Source organism: Cucumis melo, chromosome 6 (assembly GCF_025177605.1).
Source record: "Cucumis melo cultivar AY chromosome 6, USDA_Cmelo_AY_1.0, whole genome shotgun sequence".
Classification (NCBI taxonomy): domain Eukaryota; kingdom Viridiplantae; phylum Streptophyta; class Magnoliopsida; order Cucurbitales; family Cucurbitaceae; genus Cucumis; species Cucumis melo.
The window spans coordinates 8063098-8086477 of NC_066862.1; the positions used below are offsets into that span (position 1 = coordinate 8063098).

Genomic DNA, 23380 nt, shown 5'->3' on the forward strand with positions numbered 1-23380 from the left:
ACTTTTGAAGAAGAGAACACTTCAACTTTTCTTGAGCTGGGACCACCCCACCGAATGTTATATACACACACATGAAGAAGAAGAAGAAGAAGAAGAAGAAACTTAAGAATAATTAACTATTGAAAAAGGGTTGATTAGAAGTGAAGATTATTAGATTAATTAGATCGTGCACACGAGTGGGAAGCCAAAATCGTCCCTGAATCAAGGGTTTTAATTCATCTTCTTTTCCTTTAGGTTTTGAACAAACAAATGAACATAATTCATACTGTCGACCTAATCTCAATTATAATCTGTTTCTTACGGAATCAAAGCAAATGGGAATTATCTTCACTGAAAGACAAGTGATGTAAATCCAAAACCTAAAAGAAAAAGAAAAAAAAAATCACTTAAACCCAGAATTTGGCAGAAAAAAGTAGCTACAAATAATTATAATCAAATATCAACCTTTAATTTCTTGTTAATTATTAATTTAAATTAACTAAACAAACATGAAATTTTCTTTTAATTAAACATTAATTGTATTATAAATATATAAAATCACTAGATATTGTCTAGTGCTGCAAATATGCTGGCATTTACATATTTTTTTAATATATATTATGGGAAGGATTTGAGAAGTAAAGGATCTCACGCAGTCCACTTAATTGATAATTAAATTAAATTTCCCAAAAAGAAAAAGAAAAAGGAATTTATATATAGAAACCCAAAATTGAATGTTGTTGAAGAAGAAGTAGAAGAAAAAGGAGACAGGGGTAGATCAAAAGTTGTTGGGGTTTGTATATATATGCATGAGAGGTCCCAATTTTAGGGCTTTTTGGAAATTGCAAAAATTAACAACAACAATATATATATATATATATATATATATATATATATATATATATATATAAGTGAAAATAAAATAAATAAAATAAATAAACCAAACAAAGACATGTTTCTTTCATTTAAAAAGAAAAAAGAAAAACATGTTTGTTTGTAATTATTATCCAAAATTCCCCATTTTTGAGGCAAGAGAAAATATTTCACATTACTATGAACTATGAAGCTGCAGCTGCAGCTGTTTTATCCCCTCAATTTCAGCTCTTCCTTGTTTTTATCTTTTTGTATTTCACCCCCAAAAAAATTAAAATAAAATAAAACATTTCAAATTAAATTCAAAATAACTAAGAAAATTTATTTAAAAATAATTTAAGAGTTTTGAGCTGATTTTCTCATTATTAGGTTTAATATTTTAATAATATTGAATGATAATTTAGTTTAGTTCCATTGCTAACTAATAGTTAAAAATACAAGTACCAAAATAAATGGATTGGAATTATGGAAAACCAAATTTGTGAATACAAAAACGAAAAGAATATTAGAAATGGTAAATATGAAAGGGTAGAAATGTAGAAATTAGTGTGTCATGTTTTATTTTGGTATGAAGTGGAAGACATTAAAAAAGAGAAGAGTACTTTGTACGATGGGAGTATAGACAAGTATATTTCGAATTTATTGTGGAAGATTGGAATTCCTAAAGAAAAAAAAAAGAAAGAAAAGACACGTCAGCACCACATGGGGAAGGGAGGAGGTATTTTTTTAAAAATAAGAAACACTGCTATTAATTTGAATAGATATGGGTAGGTTTCGCACGACCGGAGCTTGGCCGTGAACGCCGCCGGTAGCCGGTTGTTATCGACAATCGTGTGTGTGGGACCCCCCCGGTGTCATTGGGGAAGGGGACAAACTTACAAATATGTATTCTTCATCACCTACTTTGCAATTTTTTTCCAAACAATTTTTTTACTTAAATTAATTGGAGAGGTTGTGACTTAGCTACGGACATCAAATCATTGTATAATATATACTTTCTTTTTTTAAAATAATAATAATAATAATAATAACTTTCTATTTTCTACATTTACCTTTTTTTATCTTTTATCTTTGGCTAAATAAAAATATTTTTTTCTGATACATTATATATATTCGTTTAGTTTTTAATTAGTATATTATATTGATCAAGTTTAGTGAATTTAGTTTTTCTTTCAAAAAAAAAAAAAAACTCATTTAGAAAATATGTATTTGTGATGTCATCATCTTAATATATCAGCTTAATAGTCAACTCTATAGATATATTTAGAGATTATTTGATAAATCAATTAATTTCTTAACTTTAGGAACTAATTAAAAGCTAGTTCAAAACATGGTTGATGTCAAAATTGATATATGATTAATCAAATAAAAACTCTAATATATTAACTCTATTAACTAACAAATACATCGGTTCTTAGTCCAATAAAAAACAAGGTTTTTAGAAATTAACTTTTTTTAGTTTTTAAAATTAGTATGATTTTTAAAATATTTGGGCTTCATCCACTTATTTAAGTTGGGTTGAATTGGTTAAATTCGGTGTTTGACCCACCGACTTCACAAGTCAATATTAAATAACTCTACTCTACCAACTTTAATAATGTTTACTTACATTGAGAAACTCCACATTTCTCCTTCTCTGTCTTCCCTCCCATTGTCGACGACTTTCATCTCATTCCAATAACAATCATCATTTAAGACATGCTTTAAAATGATCATTTTTAATATCCAACTCCAACAATTACCTCTAACAATCATCTCAGACGTCCAACTTCAACAACAAAAACTACCATCAACAACTATCATCACCTCGCTTTCGCAACAATCATCATCGGGAACAGTGCTCCAACGACAATCCTTTGTGACCAAACTTCAAACTTCAGTTATCGTATCTTTCACACATCCAACCCATGGAATTGACATCCACGTCGACCAAAGCTTCGATGAACAATAATCTCAATGGCCAACTTCAATCACCAACTCTATCGATCATCCTCCACAACAAAACTCTAACAACCTACTAAACTTATGATATATCAAAAAGAGAAACAAAGGTAAAAAGAAAAAAAAAATTGGTCAACAAAAATTTGTATCTAAATTTTTTTTTTTTAAGAAAATGTAACTAAACGTACAACTATTAAAACAACAACAATGAGAAAACATATATATGAAAGTTTGAAAATTTAGGAAAGCATAAATGTATTTTCTTTAAAAAAAAAACCATTATTTACTATTTAGATGTGTTTCAGAAACTAATACTAAAAAATAATTTTTTTAATTAAGAAAAAAAAAAGGTTTAAGTTACAAAGACTAAAAGTCCATATTAAAAAGTTTGTAAGTTAACCATGACAAATTTTAAAAAAAAAATTTAAAAAAAAAAAAAAAAGCCATATTGTTATCCCAATAAAATTGAATTGATTATGGTCAATGATCAACCAAATAAATAATAAACCCATGATGAAGAGAAAAAAAAAAGCTCACCTTTAATCCCTCTAACTAACTCTCTTTATGTGCTAAACCTTTTTATTTTCTTTAAACACATTTCTAAAAGCAATTTCTTATATTTAGACCTTTTTCTTTATAGAACAAATTAAAGTTGTCTAAAAGGAACCTTTTGATTTTGATCAAACCCCCCTATTAAACCATCAAAAATAGGTTTTCTTTTATTTAATTATTGTTTAAACTTTTACCCTCCCCTTAATTATATTTAAACCAAATTTCATCTACGTTGTATAATCTTTTCAAGTTTATTATAAAATACTCTTAACTTTTCTTTATAGTCCAAATTAGCAGGTGATATCATCCTTTTAAAAACATCATATTACACCACATATATATATTGATGTCAATGTTAATAATGAACATATTGATATCAACGAACATTTTTACAAATCACACTAAATTTATAAATTTATCTAAATTAATAATTAGGATGTTTCTACTCCAAAATTAAGTTAGAAATACATGGTTATTAATATTTCTATTCATATATTAAACTATATAGATGCTATATTGTGTCATTTACAAGTATATTTATAAAAGATGTTGGAAATATTTATAGATATTTAATATCAACATAAAATCTTTAGATACATCCATAAATATTTTAATCCTTAAATCATACCACACGTATATACAATGTTATCTCAAGAGGTAAGTGAAATGAAATTAATCCTCTGAAAACTTAGATTTGCATTAAGCATGCTTAAACAAAACTTAACAAAGAATTAACAATGATGTTCCCAACTTCATATCTTCAAAAATGCAAAATATCACAAACTAAGAGAAATGGAAGGCATCATTAATTATTTCCTCATCCTCCATCAACCCCATTATATATATAATTTTGTCATAAAATGTAGAAATTAATAAAAACTCTATTTTTTATATATATATATATATAAAGGAGAGAAACATGAGTTTGTTAATTCCACCATGAAATTTGATGGAAAAAATCTCTTGAAAATTGAATCAGATAAGGGATGGAGGAAAATAGAAAACAAAGAAATGAAAATAAAAATAGAGAGACCGACATCTCTTGCTTCAAAGTGAAGCTTGTGAAGGAAAGAGGAGAGATTTAATTGAAAGAATATGATATGATATTTAATTTTAGGGTTTTAATTAAGCTTATGGACTGCAACAAACTACGACAGAGAGTGTAATAAATGTTAAATGTTACCATCAAAATTCGAGCTAAGTTTTTGCATATAATGAATGTGGCCATTACACTTTTACACACTAAATCCAAATCCCACCATTATTAATTCTTTAATTCTTAATTAATTAATTAATTAATTAATTAATATTTATTTTCCTTTTTCCTCTCAAAATGTTTATGAACTCTTTGTGAACCCCAATAGAGGCCCTCCTTTTTAGAATAGATCTTTACACTTCATCTTCTTCTTTTCTTTTTTTTTCTTTCTTTTTTAATTCTTCCCATGATTATTTTTATAACATAATATCAACTCTTTTTGTTTCTTTTGATGATAGTTTTACCCACGGATTAATTTTTCTTAATTAACTCCAAAAGTTAGTAAAGAGAAAAGAAAAAAGAAATTGTTGGGTTTATCTAGAGATCACTGTGTGTTTTATGTTTTCGATATGAGACGTTATATATATTAATGTGGTACAGATTCATCCTTTCAATTTACATAACATTTAATGTATATGAGAGTTACATAAGAATATATATTATCAACACTTTTTAATAAATAACATATATAATAGCTAGGGGTAATTAGACTTTTTTCCTTCTCTAATGTTTGGATTCTTCACCTAATATAAAGTTAAAAGTTGTTGTTAGTGTTATTATTAGGGAAAATAATTTTAATTTCTTATTCCTATTTAGTTTTTATCGTTGATTTTTACTTTTAAGTTTTAAAATATTACAATTTTATTATTGAAATATTATCTTTATATCACTTTGGCTTCTGGATTTCAAAATTTATAGTTTTAACCTCGCTTTTTACTAGATATTTACTTCGGTTTTTTGACGTCGATATCTATGAATAAATTTAAGAAAAAATTTAAAATAGTTTTAATAAACAATGAAGAAATATAAAACTTAATTAATTATCGTTCTTATAATTCTTTTATTCAATTACTAAATATAACAATAAAGTCTAAAAGTTAATGTTATATAAAAGTGTAAGTTTTGAAATCTAGCAGCAAATTGAAACAAAACTCAAATAACTCAATAGTAAAAATGTAACCTTCTAATTAAAACCCTACATTCAATTGAAAGAAGAAAAAAAACTCAAACTTAAAACATTAAAAATGTAGCATGCATTTTGAAATCTAAAAATCATATTGAAACAGAACTCAAATCTTCTCGGGTGTTACATCATAACATTTGACTCTTTGTAAAAATAGCTTTTTGCATCACAAGTTTTTATTAAACGATGTTCTCTACCTATTCATTTGTAGGATTTGAGATCCCATTAAAATCGAGGTTCTAAACTCAAATCACTCACTTCTTTCTGATCTTTTTCTAGCAAGGTTTGCTATAAACTGTTTGTGACAATGCAGTTATCATTGAATTTCCTAGCAATTTCAATAATCATGTTCATTGATATTCCCTAGCAAGCAGGTCATACATATTATAACAATCATTTGAAAAAAGGAAATAAACAAACAACATGATCATAGATTACATATATCTACATATAATCTTATTTAATAACTATGATAAATAAATATTACTTATTCAACAAATGTGATTGATGGATACAATTGTTAATTAATACAATATATAGATAAAGTGCTACTATAAATAGTACTACATCTTTAATTAATAGTAAAATATTAAGTAAATTGCGTGAAAATAAAAAGCTGAAAACTTTATAAAAGACATTTTATTTAACTAATGAATTAAAATAAAACAGAAGAAGTAAAGAAAAAATAAAAAGAAGTTAGAAATTTAGAAACTGCTAAAAAAAGGAAATAATATGGTGATAATAAGAAGTAGAGGAGAGTTTGTATTTTTGATTTTGAATGTGAAAGGTTGGATTGAAAAATGTAGAAGGGACAACAAAGAGGATGATAAGCCGGCCGCTACACTAACATCAAGGTCATCTAACCCTTTTCATTTCTATTATTATTATCATTTCATTAATTGGATTTATTATTTATTTATTATTATTATTATTATTATTATTATTATTATTATTATTATTATTATTATTATTATTATTATTATTATTATTATTATTATTATTATTATTATTATTATTAATATTATTATTATTGTCAAAATGGTAAAAAAAAAAAAAAAAAAAAAAAAAGAAGAAGAAAAAAAGGCAATTAATTAAACAATGAAAGGTGAAGAATATCTTGGACTTGATGCTCCATCCCTTTGACTTCAATTAATTCATATTGTCCCTAAACCCAATCCCTAACTTCCTTCCCATTTTTGCCTCAATAAATTTCACCCTCTTTTTTCTTACTTTTAATATCTTTCATTCAAAAATGGCTTCCAAAATACTAACTAAATATTAATACACTTCCCACTTCACTTTACATACAATTCTTACCACTCAATTATCTTTCAAATACTAATTTTATTTTTCTTTTATTAATTTTCCATATTTTAAAAATATGGATTGCTTTTCATATTTTTGAGTACCGTAAAAATTAATGAAAATCGAACATAAACGGTCTAAAAAGAAAACCATGAAACTTTAATATCACACTTCACTCTCAAATCAGTAACTTTTGCACCAAGTAAAACCAAATTTATTACTTCCCTTTTTCGATTTCCATATTTTCTAAAATGATTTTTAAAAGTTTACTTTAATGATAAATTCGTCATTTTAAATTAAAGAGTGATTTTAAATATAACAAATGAAACCGAGTCAACTTATTTGTAAATATAAAAAATTTGTACTTTTCTTTCATGATAAATCCGTATAAAAATAAAATGATAGATGTCTAAATCTACAGTAGTCTATCAAATATATAAACCAAAATTTTGTTATATTTATAAAAGTTTTCAATAATTTTTTATTTAAAACAAATTTTCTTATATTTTGTACCATAAATAGAAAAAAATCAATATAATTTTTTTTAGAAATAGAATAGTTAAATTGTGTATTAAAAATGTAAAGATTAATAAAATGTTACACAGGAGAGTTTGAAAAGAAAATTTAGTTTGTATGAAATAATTGAAACTAGTTGAAGTAATTACCTATGTATAAGTATTGAAGTATGAGAAAGAAAAGTGGATGGGGGGGAAGTTTGGACACAAAAACCGAAACAAGACAGCACCTTATGTAGCTGGTTTTGTGGGATTTGGTGCATTGTTTGAAATATATACATTTTGACTCAATTAAATGCTTTACAACCTAATACCCCTTTAATTTGTCTTATATTAATTCTCTTAATTAATTCTATTCTTCCAATCAAATTCTCTCTCTCTCTCTCTCTTTCAAAAATAAATGCTATTCTCAACTTCCCTAACTATTCTATATATATATATATATATATATATCACGAGAAGGAGAAATATTCTTACTTAGTCATATCATAAATTGTAATGCATATATATATAGTTTCCAAGGGGGGGAAAAAAGGCACAATCTTTTAACACATGAGGGTCATGACACATTTTGATGTTGACAATACAAAGTTCAATTAATATATTTAATTAAATTATGAATAATTTATATATATATATATATATATATATATATATTGATATATGATATATGAAAGTTGGATATTTTACGTACAAGCATGCTATAACATGCATGGTGGGCTTTTATATTTGTACTTGTCTCTTGTTTGGCTACAAGAGTTTCTTGTCCGACTACTCGAAATTCATGAATATAGCTTATTATGGATTTCAAACAAATTTTCCCTTCGTTTCTAATATTTACCCATTATTATCAATATGGGTATTCGAAATATTCTTCTTTGTTTTTCTTTTTTCGTTCTTTTAATAAATATTATTTTAAATAACAAGACTTTTAAAATTATTTATAAATGTAGTAAAATATCAAGTATTATGATATAAATAGACACATTAATAATCTATTGCATCAATCGTGGATAGATTATGATATTTTATAAATATTTTGATTTTTCGTATTATATTCGTACATTTTATTATTATTATGATTATTATTATTATTATTATTATTATTTCTACCACCTCTTATAAAAAAACTTTGCCTTGTAGTTTTGTTTAATAACGACTAATGCACTTCTTTTCTTTTTACTTGTTTATGGCATATTTTTCTCTCACTTTTCTCCGTATATACATTCTTTTACTAATTGATTTTTCGACATTTGTACTGTGCTTACTTTTTGGTCGACCTATACTTTTTCTTATTGGTGTTAGTGTTGGTTTTACAACTCTCATACATTACCCACTTTTCATAACTAAATCATATATATATTATCTGTGTGTGTATTTTTTGGTTTGAGAGTAATCTTTCAGTCAAATTAAAAAGGGCTTAAAACTTAACCAAAACTTGATAATGGCCTACAAATTAATTGATTCGAGAAAAATTCAAACCATCGAGCTAATGACGATCGAATCTAGTTGACTAATCAAATTCTTTCCAAACTTAAAATGAATAGTTAAGCTCTTATTTGGTAACCGTTTCTTTTTTTTGTTTTTGCTTTGTGAAAATTAAGCTTTTTTTTTTTTTCATTTTTACGATGATTTATAGTTTTCTCCACAATGGTCAAATTCCTAAGTGATTAATTCCAAAAACAAAGATAAATTTTTAAAAGTTATTTTTTTTTTAGCTTTCAAAAAGTTGTTTTGATTTTTTAAACCATCGGTAAAAAGTTGATAATATAAAAAAAAAAAAAACTAAAGAGAAAGTAGTGTCTATAGACTTGATTTTTAAAAACAAAAATATTACTAAACGAGACCTAAATCGTCAACTTTGGAACTTTCTATCAAATTTGATAGAACTATCTCAATTACACTAATTTGATTATCTTTTTATCTTAAAGGGTTGGCTTAGCTCAATAGTATTTGACGTCATTTTCTATTTTAGACTTTCTCTAACTTTATATGTGGTGAGGAGGATAAATTTGAAATAAAAAGGCAACAACTATTTACGGCAAAATAATAAACAACCAAAATATTGAACTATGCTATGATGCCTATTCAACATTGAAATTGTAATTTTTTTTTTTTTTGTTAAATGTGTCATTTTGTTAAAGAACTAACAAAAATCTTAATAAGATGATAAAAGAAACCATTTAAAAGAATTTATAGACTAAAATAAACATTTACGGATATTTAGAGATAAAAATAAAAACAATATTCAAAAGTTAAAAACTAAAATAAAATTTAAATCCAAATATTAACATCACTAAAAATAACTAATTGAAAGATTTAATAGAATCTAAAAAACAAATAAATGAGAGATAATAAAACTCACACGATGGAAAAAAAGAAAGAAAGAAAGAAAACACACTTAATTGAAAATTAATATCGAATGAAAAATAGATTTGGCAATGATAATAATTTAGTTAAGATCTAAAAAATGCAGAATAATTGTACCGTTTGGTTTGAATGAAACACAAACACAAACACAAACACAAACACCTCTCTCTCTCTCTCTCTCTCTTATTCTCTTTAGCCCTATATCTCTTATCATTGAATTATTGCAGTTCTTGGTTCGAAAATTAGGCCGTTTCATAAAAATATTTATGGGAAAAACAATAATCCGAAAATCAGGAAAGGATTATTTATAATTCCTTGAGGCAATTAAACAATAATATAATAGTAAATGTTGAAAAATGAGATTAATTGATTTATTATGATTTTAAGGAGGGAAAAGAAAGGAAAGGAAAGTGGGGGATTGGTAATTAGGAATGGGAAAAAGAGGTGGTGGAGGTGGAACCCATCCTTCAGACTTCCCTCTACTCACTCTATGAATATGATGGAACACAAACCGAACGTCAGGGAACCGAAAGTTCCGGTTTCCGGTCAAAAATAAATAAATAAATAAATAAATAAAATAACCACAAATTTTTCTTTGTGGGTAATCATACACTGTGTTGAAGGTCCATGACTTATCACGAGGATCATCACGCTTTCTATGGGCCCCGCTCGTGTGTGCCCTCTCTGCCACCTCCATCATGAGCCACGTGTTCCAACAACAAACCCACTTCTTCTTCTTCTTCTTCTTCTTCTTCTTCTTCTTCTTAGCTAATATTATTTCCACGAATTTACATTTAAAATTAATCCTTTTTTTTTTCTTATCAACTTTCTCTAAAACAGAACTTGGACTTTATTTATTTATGCATTTATATGGAGATACTTCCAATAATAATCTCCAAAATTCGAAAAAAAAAAAACCTATTTGAAAGTACAATAATAAAATTATTAGATACTTACTATAAAGACTAAACTGATACAAAATCGAAAGTTTAAGATCTAAATCATTACAAACTAGATTTCGTGGATTAAGTTGTTACTTTTATCAAAATTTAGAAACAAAAAATATTGTTTTAAAACATTTAAATTTATGTAATTTTCGAATGGTACAATTTTAATCTTTATAGTTTAAACAAGTCTTCAAAATTAATGATAACTAGTTTCTTTTATTGATGGTTTCCTCAGATATTTTTTCTCTAAAAATATCTCTTTTATAGATTATGAAAATAGATATAAAACACATCTAATTATATTTAAGATTGACTTACTAAAAATATAGAGATAATAATTATATAAAAAAGAATTGGAATCAAATTAAAACAAAATTCAAATTATTACTAAAATAATAATTTTAAAATTTTAAAAAGAAATATCTAGTTTTGCACAACTATGTTTCATCATGCACAACATATCAAAGGTTAAAATGACTAAGCTAAAACTTTGTTTTCAATTAAAAAGAAAAAAACATGCTAAGACATATTTTGAAAGGGAAAAATATATCTATTGTCATATATATATATATATATATATATATATATATATATATATATATATATATATATATATATATATATATATATATATATATTGTAAATTATTGAGCACTCATGGAAATATGTTTTTAATGCATCTATAAACAAAAACTTGTTGGAAAGTAATATCTTTTACTCTTTTCCAAATTTAAGATAAATATTAAAGAGGGGAATTGTTATGAATACAACAAGAAAAAAAATAATTAAGAAGCCTATAGATTGATGAATTTTGCTATATATATTAATAATCATTTTAATTTATTATTATTTTTTTAAATTCCCATTTTAGTTTTTTTTTCTCCCATTTAATTTATATAAATTTTAATTTTATAGACTAAACTATAAATTTGATTTACTTACTCTATTCATTGTCTAAAGAAAGAAAAAACAATATTAACAAAATGATTAAAACAAAAAATAAAACGTATTAAGTTGTCAAGTTATGGAATCTATTGCTTGCCATTTTAAGAATTCATAAACGAATTTTGTAGTTTAATCTAATAAAAAATAAAGTAAGATAAAAGCAAAATAATAATAATAATAATAATAATAATAATTATAAACAATTAAAGTGTAAACTCAATATCTTTTCCATATGTAGCAAAATCATCCGCTATATATAAAATATAAGAAAACAAAAAAAAAATCATAATTTTATGGAATATTTAAAAATATTTTTTTACAATTTTTTTGCGATTTAAAAAAAATATATTCTTAACAAAAGGTTATGTTGTAAAAATCTAACCTATAGTGTATGTGTACTCTCTTACCTTTTCTCAAAGAAAAAAAAATCATGCATTAAATTATTGTTATTATCGTTTGACCAGTTTAGATAAAAATACTAATTTTAAAGGACTAAATGAAAAATTAACTTCGAAAAGACATCATTATTCGAAGGATACCATGGTTGAAATCCCTCCGTCCCGCTTGTACTAACAAACAAAAATCACTTAAGTTTAAGACTCCATTGAAATCAACAAGGCTAAAATAAAAATAAATCGAAAGTAAACAATATTTTAACCAAATAAAAATGATTAAGTGAAGTGGTAAAATGGTGGAATTAATTAATTCATGATCATTGTTAAGACATTTTTGAACTTCCACTGTTTTAATACTTTGAAAAAAGGAACAAAATATCATTTTAGTGCATTTATTTTGAAAGTCCTCTAATCTAATTTATTTAGTTCGTAAAATGTATAATTATAGTATCTTAATAAAACCACATAGTAAAAAAAAATAAAAAGAAATATATATTTAAAATGTTGTGACATGCAACCTAGAGTTGTTAACTGTATGGGCACAAAGATAAATATAAGCAGAAAGTGGTATAAAATTAATTAAGTAAAAAAGTGATTATATTTAGTAACTTTGACCGCCGTAATAATTATAAGGGTAAAAAAAAAAAAGTAAAATGAAAATAAGAAGAGAGAAGGGGGGGCGTTTGTATTGGGACATTGTAAAGTCTATTTGGAGGAACATGGGCACGCGGCCACGCGCTATTGGTTCCCCTGAATTTCAATTAAAATTAATTCATTAGTTTTGTAAATTAAAGAGACTTATAAATGAGAAGGGGTCCAATAAAGAAAATGAGATCACCTTTGATTATATATTATTCCATATTCTAAGAAAAAGGGAATTATTTCCTTTTAAGTTAATCTCATCATTATTGATTTTTGAACGTTTTCATTTCAAACAACCTCACCCTCATTCTTCATCTTTTCTTTTCTTTTCTTTCTTTAAAATGTTCCATTCCAACTCCAAATATATTTGTAAATAATTTGGACTTTACTAACTCCTATTTTTTATTTACTAAAAATGTTATAATAACTCTTATATTACCCAGTATTTATTTCCACTTTACATTTCCCTTGTAGAAAAATAAAAATAAAGCTCTAAAAAGAATTTCCCATAATATTTCCGTTCAAAAACACATGCACAACTCCAGAATTATTTTTTTTTTCCATATTTTTAATATATTGAATTGACATGGAATTTGAGTGAGATTTTCAATCAAATCAAAACAATCATTTTTCATTGAGAAGCAAATGGAAAAACTTATAAAGCCAAGGTAGTACATCCTACCTCTATATATGCACATCATTTTTAACTTATTAACTTTTTCAATATTCTACTACGTGGACTTCATATAATTTTTAAGCATAGAGGCTTTCATGCAATAAATAGAGGTTTTCATACTACACTATAAGTTTCTTGAAAGAAAACATTAATATATTTTAAATGCTATAAAATTTAGTTAGATGTAATTTATAATTTAGGAAGGTAATGGCCCCGGTAAAAGACAAGAGAAGGGTAGTAACGCCATTTTCAAACTTTAATATATATATATATATAAATAATTAATTAATTAATAAGAAAAGAAAGTAAAAAAAAAGAACTTCCGTTTTTAAAAAAGAAAAAGAAAAAGAAAAAGAAAGAAAAAGGAAAATAGGAAGGCAGAGGAGAGTTAGCTGTGTGAATTTGATATGAAAAATAATAGTAAAAGAAAAGATATGATTTTCCCGTTATTAGGGTGGAGGATTAATGGTAATTTAAGGAGTAAGTGAGGGGACAGAGTGTACTATTTAACAGTGAAAAATATTTATTTTATTATTTGATATTTAAATTTCTTTTAAAAAAAGAAAATAGAGTCAAAAAAATTGACCCATTTAATTTAAATTAAACAACTGGACCGGGTGGCGGGTATCTTGGGGGTCACGTGACTGGCACCACGAAACTCGAGATGACTCACTTGCTGAGTCACCACCCCATATGATGTTGTCCGATTGGGCCATGTCTCTTTCACGGCCCCACTTATTACTTACGTGTCACAATCTCCCTCCTCCATTTCAGATGCGGCGCCCCTCACTCTTTCATCACCGGAATCTTTCCACTCCCTTTCTTAACCGACCTAACACTCCCCTCCCCACCCCTTCCTTTTTACCTTTCTACCCTTCCTTCTCCTATTTTATTTCTCACCCCACCCCACTCCCCCTTCTTCGGTCAAAATAAATTTACCCCCCGCCCCTTTACTCTCTAATTTCATGAAAAATGTTCTGCCCCTTTTATTTCATCCTCTCTTTTTATTTAAACATTTAGTTTAATACCTCATGCTTCTTTTTTTAAAAAAAAAAAAATTATTTTCTTTTTGTTAATTAGTTTTAAAATAAAACTTGGTGTTATTTTATTTACTTTCAAAGTTTATAAAGTCAAAATAAATATTGAACCTATACTACTGTCGCAAACATTCATGTTCTTATACTTTTTATTATAATTATATTTGAGTAATCTTAAGATCATCTATTAATGGGTGAGAGTGAAATTTTTTTAGTATGACATGGTAGAAAATTGAACTTTTCAGGAACAAAGATTATACTAAATATTATTAAAGTAAGGCAAGGATAAAAGTAAATATATAATATTATAGAAAATAAATGGTAAATATAATATTATAGAAAAAAAAATGGGTTAGGAATGGAAAAAAGTTTTAACGAAAAATATGGGGAGGGTAAAAATATGGAGAGAAAGGGAATGTGAATAAAGGAGTTAGTATTGTGGAGTTGCCAAATTGGGGTGTTGGGATCCTATAAAACAGGGATTTCAGTGTGTTTGGATTCCATTGCAGCATTGCTATGGTGGTTGTTCACTTCTTTTCCTTCTGCCCAACACTCTAACACTTAACAGTACTTTTTTACCCTCTCTCTCTCTCTCTGTCTCAATAAATACTCATACAGACCTTCTTCTTCTTCTTCACAAACTCTCACACTCTCAAAAACCTTTCTTCTTCTTCTTCTTCTTCTTCATCATCATCATCCCCTTAAACCCTTTTCATATTTAATATCCCATTCTCCTCATCCCTTCACAACACGACTAAAACACACAGTCACACCAAAGCCTGTTCCTCACTGTGGCGTTTTTAGTTCCCTTTTTCCTCAGTGTGAATCCAAAATACGAAAACCTGTCTGTTTTTCTTTGACTTACTTACCCTTTACCCTATTTTGCCTCCACTTTCTTATCCTATAAAATCCCCCCATTGCTTCCGGAGTTTGATGCTGAATCTGCCATGGAGGATACTCTTTTTTCTCCTGTTAAATTCACAGAGCACCGTAACTTCACCAACAAATTTTCCGCTAAGAAACATCACCAATCCGAAAGTAGAGTCGTGCGGATTTCGGTAACCGACCCTGATGCCACGGATTCATCCAGTGATGAAGATGACTTTTTTGAGAGGCAGAGAGTGAAGAAATACATCAATGAGATCAAAATCCAAAGTGGGTGTCGGAATAATCTTCTACCCAGCTGTCGGAAGAGGCCTGCCGGTGACCGTTCTGAGTTTCGGCGCCAGGGGAAGGTGGTTCCTCCTACGAATGGGAAGAAATTTCGTGGTGTACGGCAACGGCCGTGGGGGAAATGGGCGGCGGAGATTAGAGATCCGGCTCGTCGTGTACGGCTCTGGCTTGGGACTTACGATACGGCGGAGGAAGCTGCGATGGTTTATGATAACGCTGCCATTCAGCTCCGTGGACCGGATGCTTTAACGAACTTTGCAACACCTCCGGCGGTTCCGATGCCGGAGAAGGAAGTTGAGACGACTAATATCCCATCTGTTTCCGGTTCTTATTACGATTCCAGTGAGGAGTCTCACAATTTATCATCGCCGACTTCGGTTCTTCACTTCAGAACACCGTCACCGGAAGAATCCGAAAAACCCCCAAAGTCCGATGACTTGCAGAAACCGCCAGCGCCATTTGTTGACGATCAATTTCACGAATGTCAAGGCGAAACTTCTTTCTCAGAGGAGTACCACACCGAGTTCCCCAGATTCGACTATGATTTCAAGTTTCCAAGCCCCGAATCGCCGATCTTCTTGGACGACCAGCCACTATTCTTCGAAGACAGCATATGGAACGATGATTTCAGTGAAATTTTCACCAACTTGCCTGAAGATTTTGGGTCTCCATTGTTGTCTTCTTCTTCGATCGGTCAAGGGGGCGATGACTATTTCCAAGATATTTTAACTGGGTCGGACCCTTTGGTGGTTTTGTAAGCGACGGACCATGGGCTGCCGACGGCCGCGGACCACCGTTATGTCGGCGGAATTTTGTTTCCCATGGACGCATTTCTCAAAAAAGGCCAATTTTGCGACGTTTGCTTTACTATTATTATTTTTTTTTTGGTATACTTTTCCTTACCTGTTTACATATTCTGGGAAGTTGAGTGGACCAGTTTTGCTAGAGATATTTATTCTTTTTTTTTTTTTTCTTTTCTTTTTTAAAATTTTGATTTAAGTCAATAATTAGGCTTTGTCATTTAAGAGTGTATAATGTGGAAGAGCTTTGTATAATTATATATCTCCAATTTTCGAAATCTAATTTTGTTCTCTATTCAACTAATTACAACATGGATGAATGTGGGTTAAATAGTTAAAAGAATCTCTACCTTTCTTAACTTAAAGGGTCATTAAATAGTTGAAAAATGAATATATATATATCTTTAATAATAACAAATTTTCTTGTGCATGGAGACTGAAAATGTTGTTGTATGGTTATAAAATAAAATAATAATAATACTGTTATATTCTTATTGGAAAGGAAATAAATGGAGCATTATTAGTTTTAATATAAAAATTAATTTAGTGTGTGATTAGGAGAGGTGATTAATGGTAATCCAATAGAGGAAGAAAATGTCAACTTAGACAAAATGGCTCTTCCTCTTTTTCTCTGTCATAAAGTAACGCCAATTTAAATACATAAACTTTAATTTTGGTAACTTCATGTTTATATGGAAATCTCTCATATTTAAGTTTTTTTAAATGGGTAGTATTTAAATGTTCTCGAAACCGTTAGTCGAAAATTATACTTATTTTACCTAATTATGGACAGAAATTTGTTTGATGCATGGTAGAAAATAAATTCCCCTAAGGAAAATATTATTTTTATATATAGTATTAATTAATTATTTTGTAGTCAAAGTTAAATATGAAGTATTTGTTTGAAATTTCAAAGGAGGGAAAGGAAAATGCCATAAATATGAAAAATTGTCACGTGCACAAAGCACGCACACAATGATTTTCTAAGGCCATATATATATATATATATTTTGTAATTAACAAAGTTTAGAAATCGAAACTATTTTTTGAAATTTTTTTTAATGAATGTTTTATATATTAATAATTTGTATTTTAGAATAAATGTAATGTAATATAATGTTGTGCGTGTGAGGGAGAGACCATCTCATGGGACAACTTCTGTCCTTCCTATTTTGCTTCAATATTACTCAAAAGTAAATCTTAGATTTTTTTTCCTTTTCTTTTCTAAATAAAACATAAACCAACATTATGCCCCCACTCTATTAATCATTATGTCTAATATTTTTCCCTCTTTCTCTACTTTTTCTTAAGTTAAAAAAGCAAACCATACGTATTCGTATGTAAATCCTATAATTTGACGTATTCTACAATAAAAACTTATAGTACAAATAACAAATGTTGACTAGTCAATCATTAAAATATTAAGTTTATCCTTTAGTGACTATCCTTGATAGAAGTTACAACAGATAACATGTTTTTGAAAACTATTCGTGATGACAACAATTAGTGGTCATAACTTAACTTTCAATTTTAAAAAACCATGAAGAAACTTTTAGAATGGTAGTTGGGCGTAGGCATTTCGATGTTTCGTAAGTTGCTTGTGTTATGTATTATATTATTTAATATTATAAATTACATTCCAATTTCGTATTAGAAAGGGAGTTTTATTGCTTGAAATTGAAGGGCTCTTATCCCACTTTCTTTTGAAGGCCACATGATAAATGTTAGCAAAAATGTGGTAATTTATGTTATATCATCACATAATTAATGAAAAAGTGGGAGAAAAAAAGAAAAGTGAACAATCCTTTTCCTTCTTTGAGTGAAACATAACTCAAATAATCCATTGTCCAAAAGAGAGGGTTCTATTTCTAAATTCTGATAAGTTTTGTGGTTGTTAGCAAAAATTGTGTCTAAAATTTAGGGTTTTTAAGTTTGTATCTTACCCTAAAGGTGTGTGTGTGAGAATCTATTTTAAGGCATATTTAAGTTTGTATGTCTTTTTTATTACATACTACTTTATCAAAAATGAAATATTAATTCAACCAACTAATATCTAATATAAATATATCTAACTAATTAACTTTCAAATATAAATATAATTGTTTGTGTAAATATTTCTAATTCATATATATATATATATAAATTAAGTATTAATTTTGTTGATTAAATTTTTTACACGTATTTATATGGTAGGTAAAATAAATATATTTACTTTTATCGTCTTTTTCTTTATATATTTTATATGAAAAAAGAGGACATTGAATTTAAAGATACGGAATAAAAAGTAGTACAATATTATATTTTTATATGAAAAAAGAGGACATTGAATTTAAATGAAAAGAAAAATTATATATATATACCCAAACAAAATATTTTCATCTTGAAGAGACTTTATGATCTCATTGAATACATAGTATGTTGATATTAATAACATTCATCCCATCACACAAAAGTTTTGAATTTGCCTTTTATTTTTTGGTATAAATTTAATTTATGGATGCATCTACATTTTTGCTTTTATTTTTTCGTTGGTACATCTTTTATATTCATTTAATAATTGACTTATTGAGCACAACAATATTCAATATTCTGTCATCTATTATTAATTATTATTACAATCCGAACCATTTAATATTATTCTTACAAAATATTTATACTTGTTGATTTAAAAAAGTTTAAAATGAATTTGAATAGTAAGGAGTAAATTGGATTTTGAAAGTATAATTTATTTATGTTGTTGTTCCTCTCTTGAGATCGACGGTAAGTGGTGTTATATTATTATTGGTTATATACAACCATATAATTATTGTACTAAAAACCTATATTTTATTCTTTCTTAAACAATAAATTATTAATATATCTTGTATTTATGTGGTAATTAACGAGATCTCATTTTATATTCTTTTTTCTAATCTTTTTTAACATTTTTTCTTTTTGTTAATTTGTTGAATACGCCTTTTTTTTTTCAAAAATAACAATAATAATAAAAAAAAAAAGTAAACTGTTTACATTTTATAAAAAAGAGAAAAGTTATTATTTTCTAACTTATTGTTGATATTCTTATATCAATCTTTGTATCATCCATGAGTATTTTCTCAGTAAATTTTGAAAGCATAGAAAATATGATTACTATTATTAAGTCTTTTTTAATAAAAAATTCAAGGGACTCCATTTAAGAGTTGAGTTAAAAAAAAAAAAAATTTAAATTAGAGGTTGAAACCATGAAATTGGCTTAATGAATGGCCACTTATATAAAATTTAATATTCTACCTGTTCTTTATTCTTTTAAAAAAAACTTTTGTAGACTCTAGTTGTCTCATGAGAATAATTAAGGGGATTTTTTAAAAATATAAAAAAACGACAAATTATTTATATTATATAGAAAAATTTCGAAAATTGAAAAAGTTTAGAGACCCACCGTGTAAAATACCAAAAATGCCCCGTCAATAATGCACTTAATATAAGTAACGCGATTTGGTACACGATTGTTTAATTAATTGGGTATATGATCGTCTACATTTGTCCTTTAGATTTGGCTACCCCAAATCTAAATCATTTTTTTTCTTCAAAATTTGGTATACGATTGTTTAGATTTGGCTATATCACACAAATTTTGAAGAAAAAAAAATTTGTTATAAACGATTTTTTTTTTCAATATTCTTTATACATGTTATTACCTAATTTAAATGTCTAACCAATTTTTTGAAGATTCTTTGTAAAAAAGAAAAAGAAGAAAAACGATTTTTTTCAATATTCTTTATACACAATTTTTAGTTTTGGTTACTTTAATTTAAATGGCTAACCAATTTTTTCAAAGATTTTTTTTATTAAAAAAGGAAAGAAGAAAGACGATACACATGAATGAAAAAAGAAAGGAAAAAGAAGAAACAGTAATAAAAAGAAATAGATTTATTTACCCAAATTTAAAAAAAAAGAGAAAGATGGAAAAAATCTGATGAAGTACAGAGGAAGAAGATAGATAAAAAATAGCGGAGAAAAGAAAAGGATGAAAGGAAAAATCTGAAATATTTAAAAAATGGTTAAATTTATGGAATTTGTTAACCGACCGTATTTGTTATATTTAGAAAAGTTTACCGTGCTAAATTTTAATTAAGTGATAAATATAAGATATTGTTTTATTATTTGATAAATGAATATGGGTACTAATTAAGTTTGAATTAAAATATATTTTAACCATATTTATTCTATTTGACATTATATATAAAAATAAACATTCAGAAAAAAAGGACAGAAAATTCTATTAAAGACGATGTATTTATTTTGTACTAAACTCCAATAGCCCATAGGATTGAAGTGTCAAATCCAATTATACCAATTCAATATTTAATTAGATGAAAGCAAAAAAAAAAAAAAAAAAAAAAAAAAAAAGTTTAATTTAATTCTGATATAAAAATAAAAAATTTAGAGAGAGAAATAGAGGAGAGAGAGAGCGAGATTAGGCAGTAGCCATCGCCAAAAATAAAGAAGCCTTTGGAAAATGATGACAATATGATTGCAAAATAATTTTATTTATTTATGTATTTTCCTTTTTCTTATGAGACAGATTAAATAAATAAAATAAAATAAAATTAAATTAACTTAAATTGGAAAAAAGAAGAGAAGAAGAAGCATAAGAAGAAGAAGAAGCATAAGCATAAGCATTTTGATATTTATGATTGTTGCATGCTTTGCTACCTTCTGTCTCATCTCATCACGTGAGGTTATTAATTAATCATATTATTTTAAATTTAATTCTAATTATTATTTTTAGTTATGATCTGTGTTCATATGAATGATTAGTCAAAGTTTGCAATGGACGATTTTATGAGATATCCTACTCCTCCTACTTGTGGTAATAATTATTATTAACCCTTCAATCCTTATACTCTTTTACTTAATAATAATCAGTATCATCAACCTTTTCATTCCCTTTTATATCTACCTTTAAGTTTTTAACTTATTCATTACTTTTCTTTTCAAAGCATTTTATATATCTATAATCAATTTCATTTACTTTTTTTATTATATATATATATATATATCATTATCATTATATGGTAGGTTAATTTTTATGAGTTTTTTTTGTACTTTGAAGTTTTAGAAATGTGCTGTTTTTGGAATTTTTCAATTGAATTTCATGAAAACTGAATTATGAAAACTTGATATTTTCGTTTTTTATTTTTTTTTTAAATTGACCCTATATAATTTTTCATTTACTTTCCACTTTTGATTTAAAAAATCAAGTAAAATTTTGAAAACTAAAAAAAAAAAAAAAAGAAGAAGAAGTAAACATTAGTTTAAAACTCAAAGCTTTTACTTAATAAAAATGTAAATTATGATGAGAAATGAAAAGGAAATAAAGGCTAAAAAACAAAAGATAAGAAGAAAAGGAGTCATAGTATTTAAAAACTTATTTTTGTACATACAAAGAATGGTTGAAAATATGACTTTTGTCCTTCTCATAATAAAAAACAAAGAAAAAATACGTATAAATTTCAGAAAAAAAAAGGTAATTAATTACCAAAGATGATGTATAATAATGAAATGAGTCTTGAAGTTGAAGAATAAATTATACTATTTTAGAAATTGGTATAGTTGAAAGAAAGTAGGTAGTTTGAGTCAAATTAGCTAGAAGTAAGACGACACTAAATTACTTATCATTTAACCTACAAAATATGAAACTGAATAATAAATAATAATTCTGTCATTTCCCTACATACAAAATCCAACTACAACTGTACCTACCTACCATTTTTTTCTTTAAATTATAAAAAAAAAAAAAATAAAAAAAAAATAGAAGAAGAAAAAAAAAAGTACTTAAATTAGATATTATTCACATGACACTTCCTATATTTATATTAAAGTAGAATACCCCTAGCTACCCAAATAAAGTATTATCATAGAACCCAAAAAAAAAAAAAAAAAAAGTTGCATCCCCATTTTCATTTTTGGATATATTTCATCAATACAAATTAGATTAAACAAACTACTATATGTATGTGTTTAAGAGTAAAATTGAAAACCTTAGGTATAGTATTTTAATTAAGAAAAAGTTATATATAAGAGAGAGATATGAATATACATTGAGTTATGAGTATGAGTTAAATTTAGATCAGAGACCCTCAATTACAATTCATTTATTAGAATTAAAAGCATGATTCAATTATTACCAATTACAACAATGTAGATCATATTTATATTTATGGCACCTAACTGTGTTATTATTATTATTATTTTTGCCAAATTTTCATCATAATATGGTACTGAAAATATGAGGTTTAGGAATGTACTGTGAATTTTAACTTAAAAGAAAAAAAAAGGGGGGGGGGGGGGGGGTTTAGATGTACATAAAACGAGTGGTAGAAGGACAAAACCATTGAGCTGTAAAGCCAAAAAGGAAACTCCAAAACAAAATAAATTTCAAATTTCTATACAACAGAACATAAAATTTTTCTGCTTACACTTATAATTATTTGGCAACCATGCCTCAGCCAGCCAATCTTTTTGGCTGTGTATATATATATATATATGTATGTATATGTTCATCTAATTATTTGAAAGGTAATTTTTAATTTCATTCATCTTTAAGAATGAGGTATAGTAAATAAGATAGACGAGAATTATTGATAGTAATGAAGTTGAACTCAATGTTTTGATTGGTTGAGGACTAAAGATATATGTCTTAATTGACATGTTGAAGTTTGATTTGACACTCATGGATTAACATTTTCTATGCTTAGGAGAATGAAATTATTTAATTCCCTTAATGGGATTCAAATCCTATGATTCTCTTTTCATTATAAAAAAATTAACGGTGGTTGGGAAACATATATAACACATTAAATTCTTAGTAGGTGGATGCTATTATAAATATTTTGTGTCCAAGGAGATTATTGTTGAAATTGTTTTTGAATCATTAAAAGGAATCCTTCATAAGATGGATTTTTTAATTTTTTTTAATTAAACTGATCTTATAGAGTGTGTCAATTTCGTTTCATACTTTTTTTTTTT

The 23380-nt window shown here is 26.5% G+C and overlaps 1 protein-coding gene across 1 annotated transcript; it reads left to right on the forward strand.

Moving 5' to 3' along the window:
• The first annotated feature begins 14913 nt into the window (after positions 1 to 14913).
• Positions 14914 to 16652, forward strand: LOC103484149 (ethylene-responsive transcription factor CRF4-like). Its single transcript, XM_008441105.3, has one exon. The coding sequence runs from the start codon at positions 15344 to 15346 to the stop codon at positions 16325 to 16327; it is 984 nt and encodes a 327-aa protein (XP_008439327.1). The 5' UTR covers positions 14914 to 15343; the 3' UTR covers positions 16328 to 16652.
• Positions 16653 to 23380: the final 6728 nt, after the last annotated feature.

What these genes read in the sequence shown, in the direction of transcription:
- LOC103484149 (XM_008441105.3), top strand. Translation starts at nt 15,344, where the DNA reads ATGGAGGATACTCTTTTTTCTCCTGTTAAATTCACAGAGCACCGTAAC.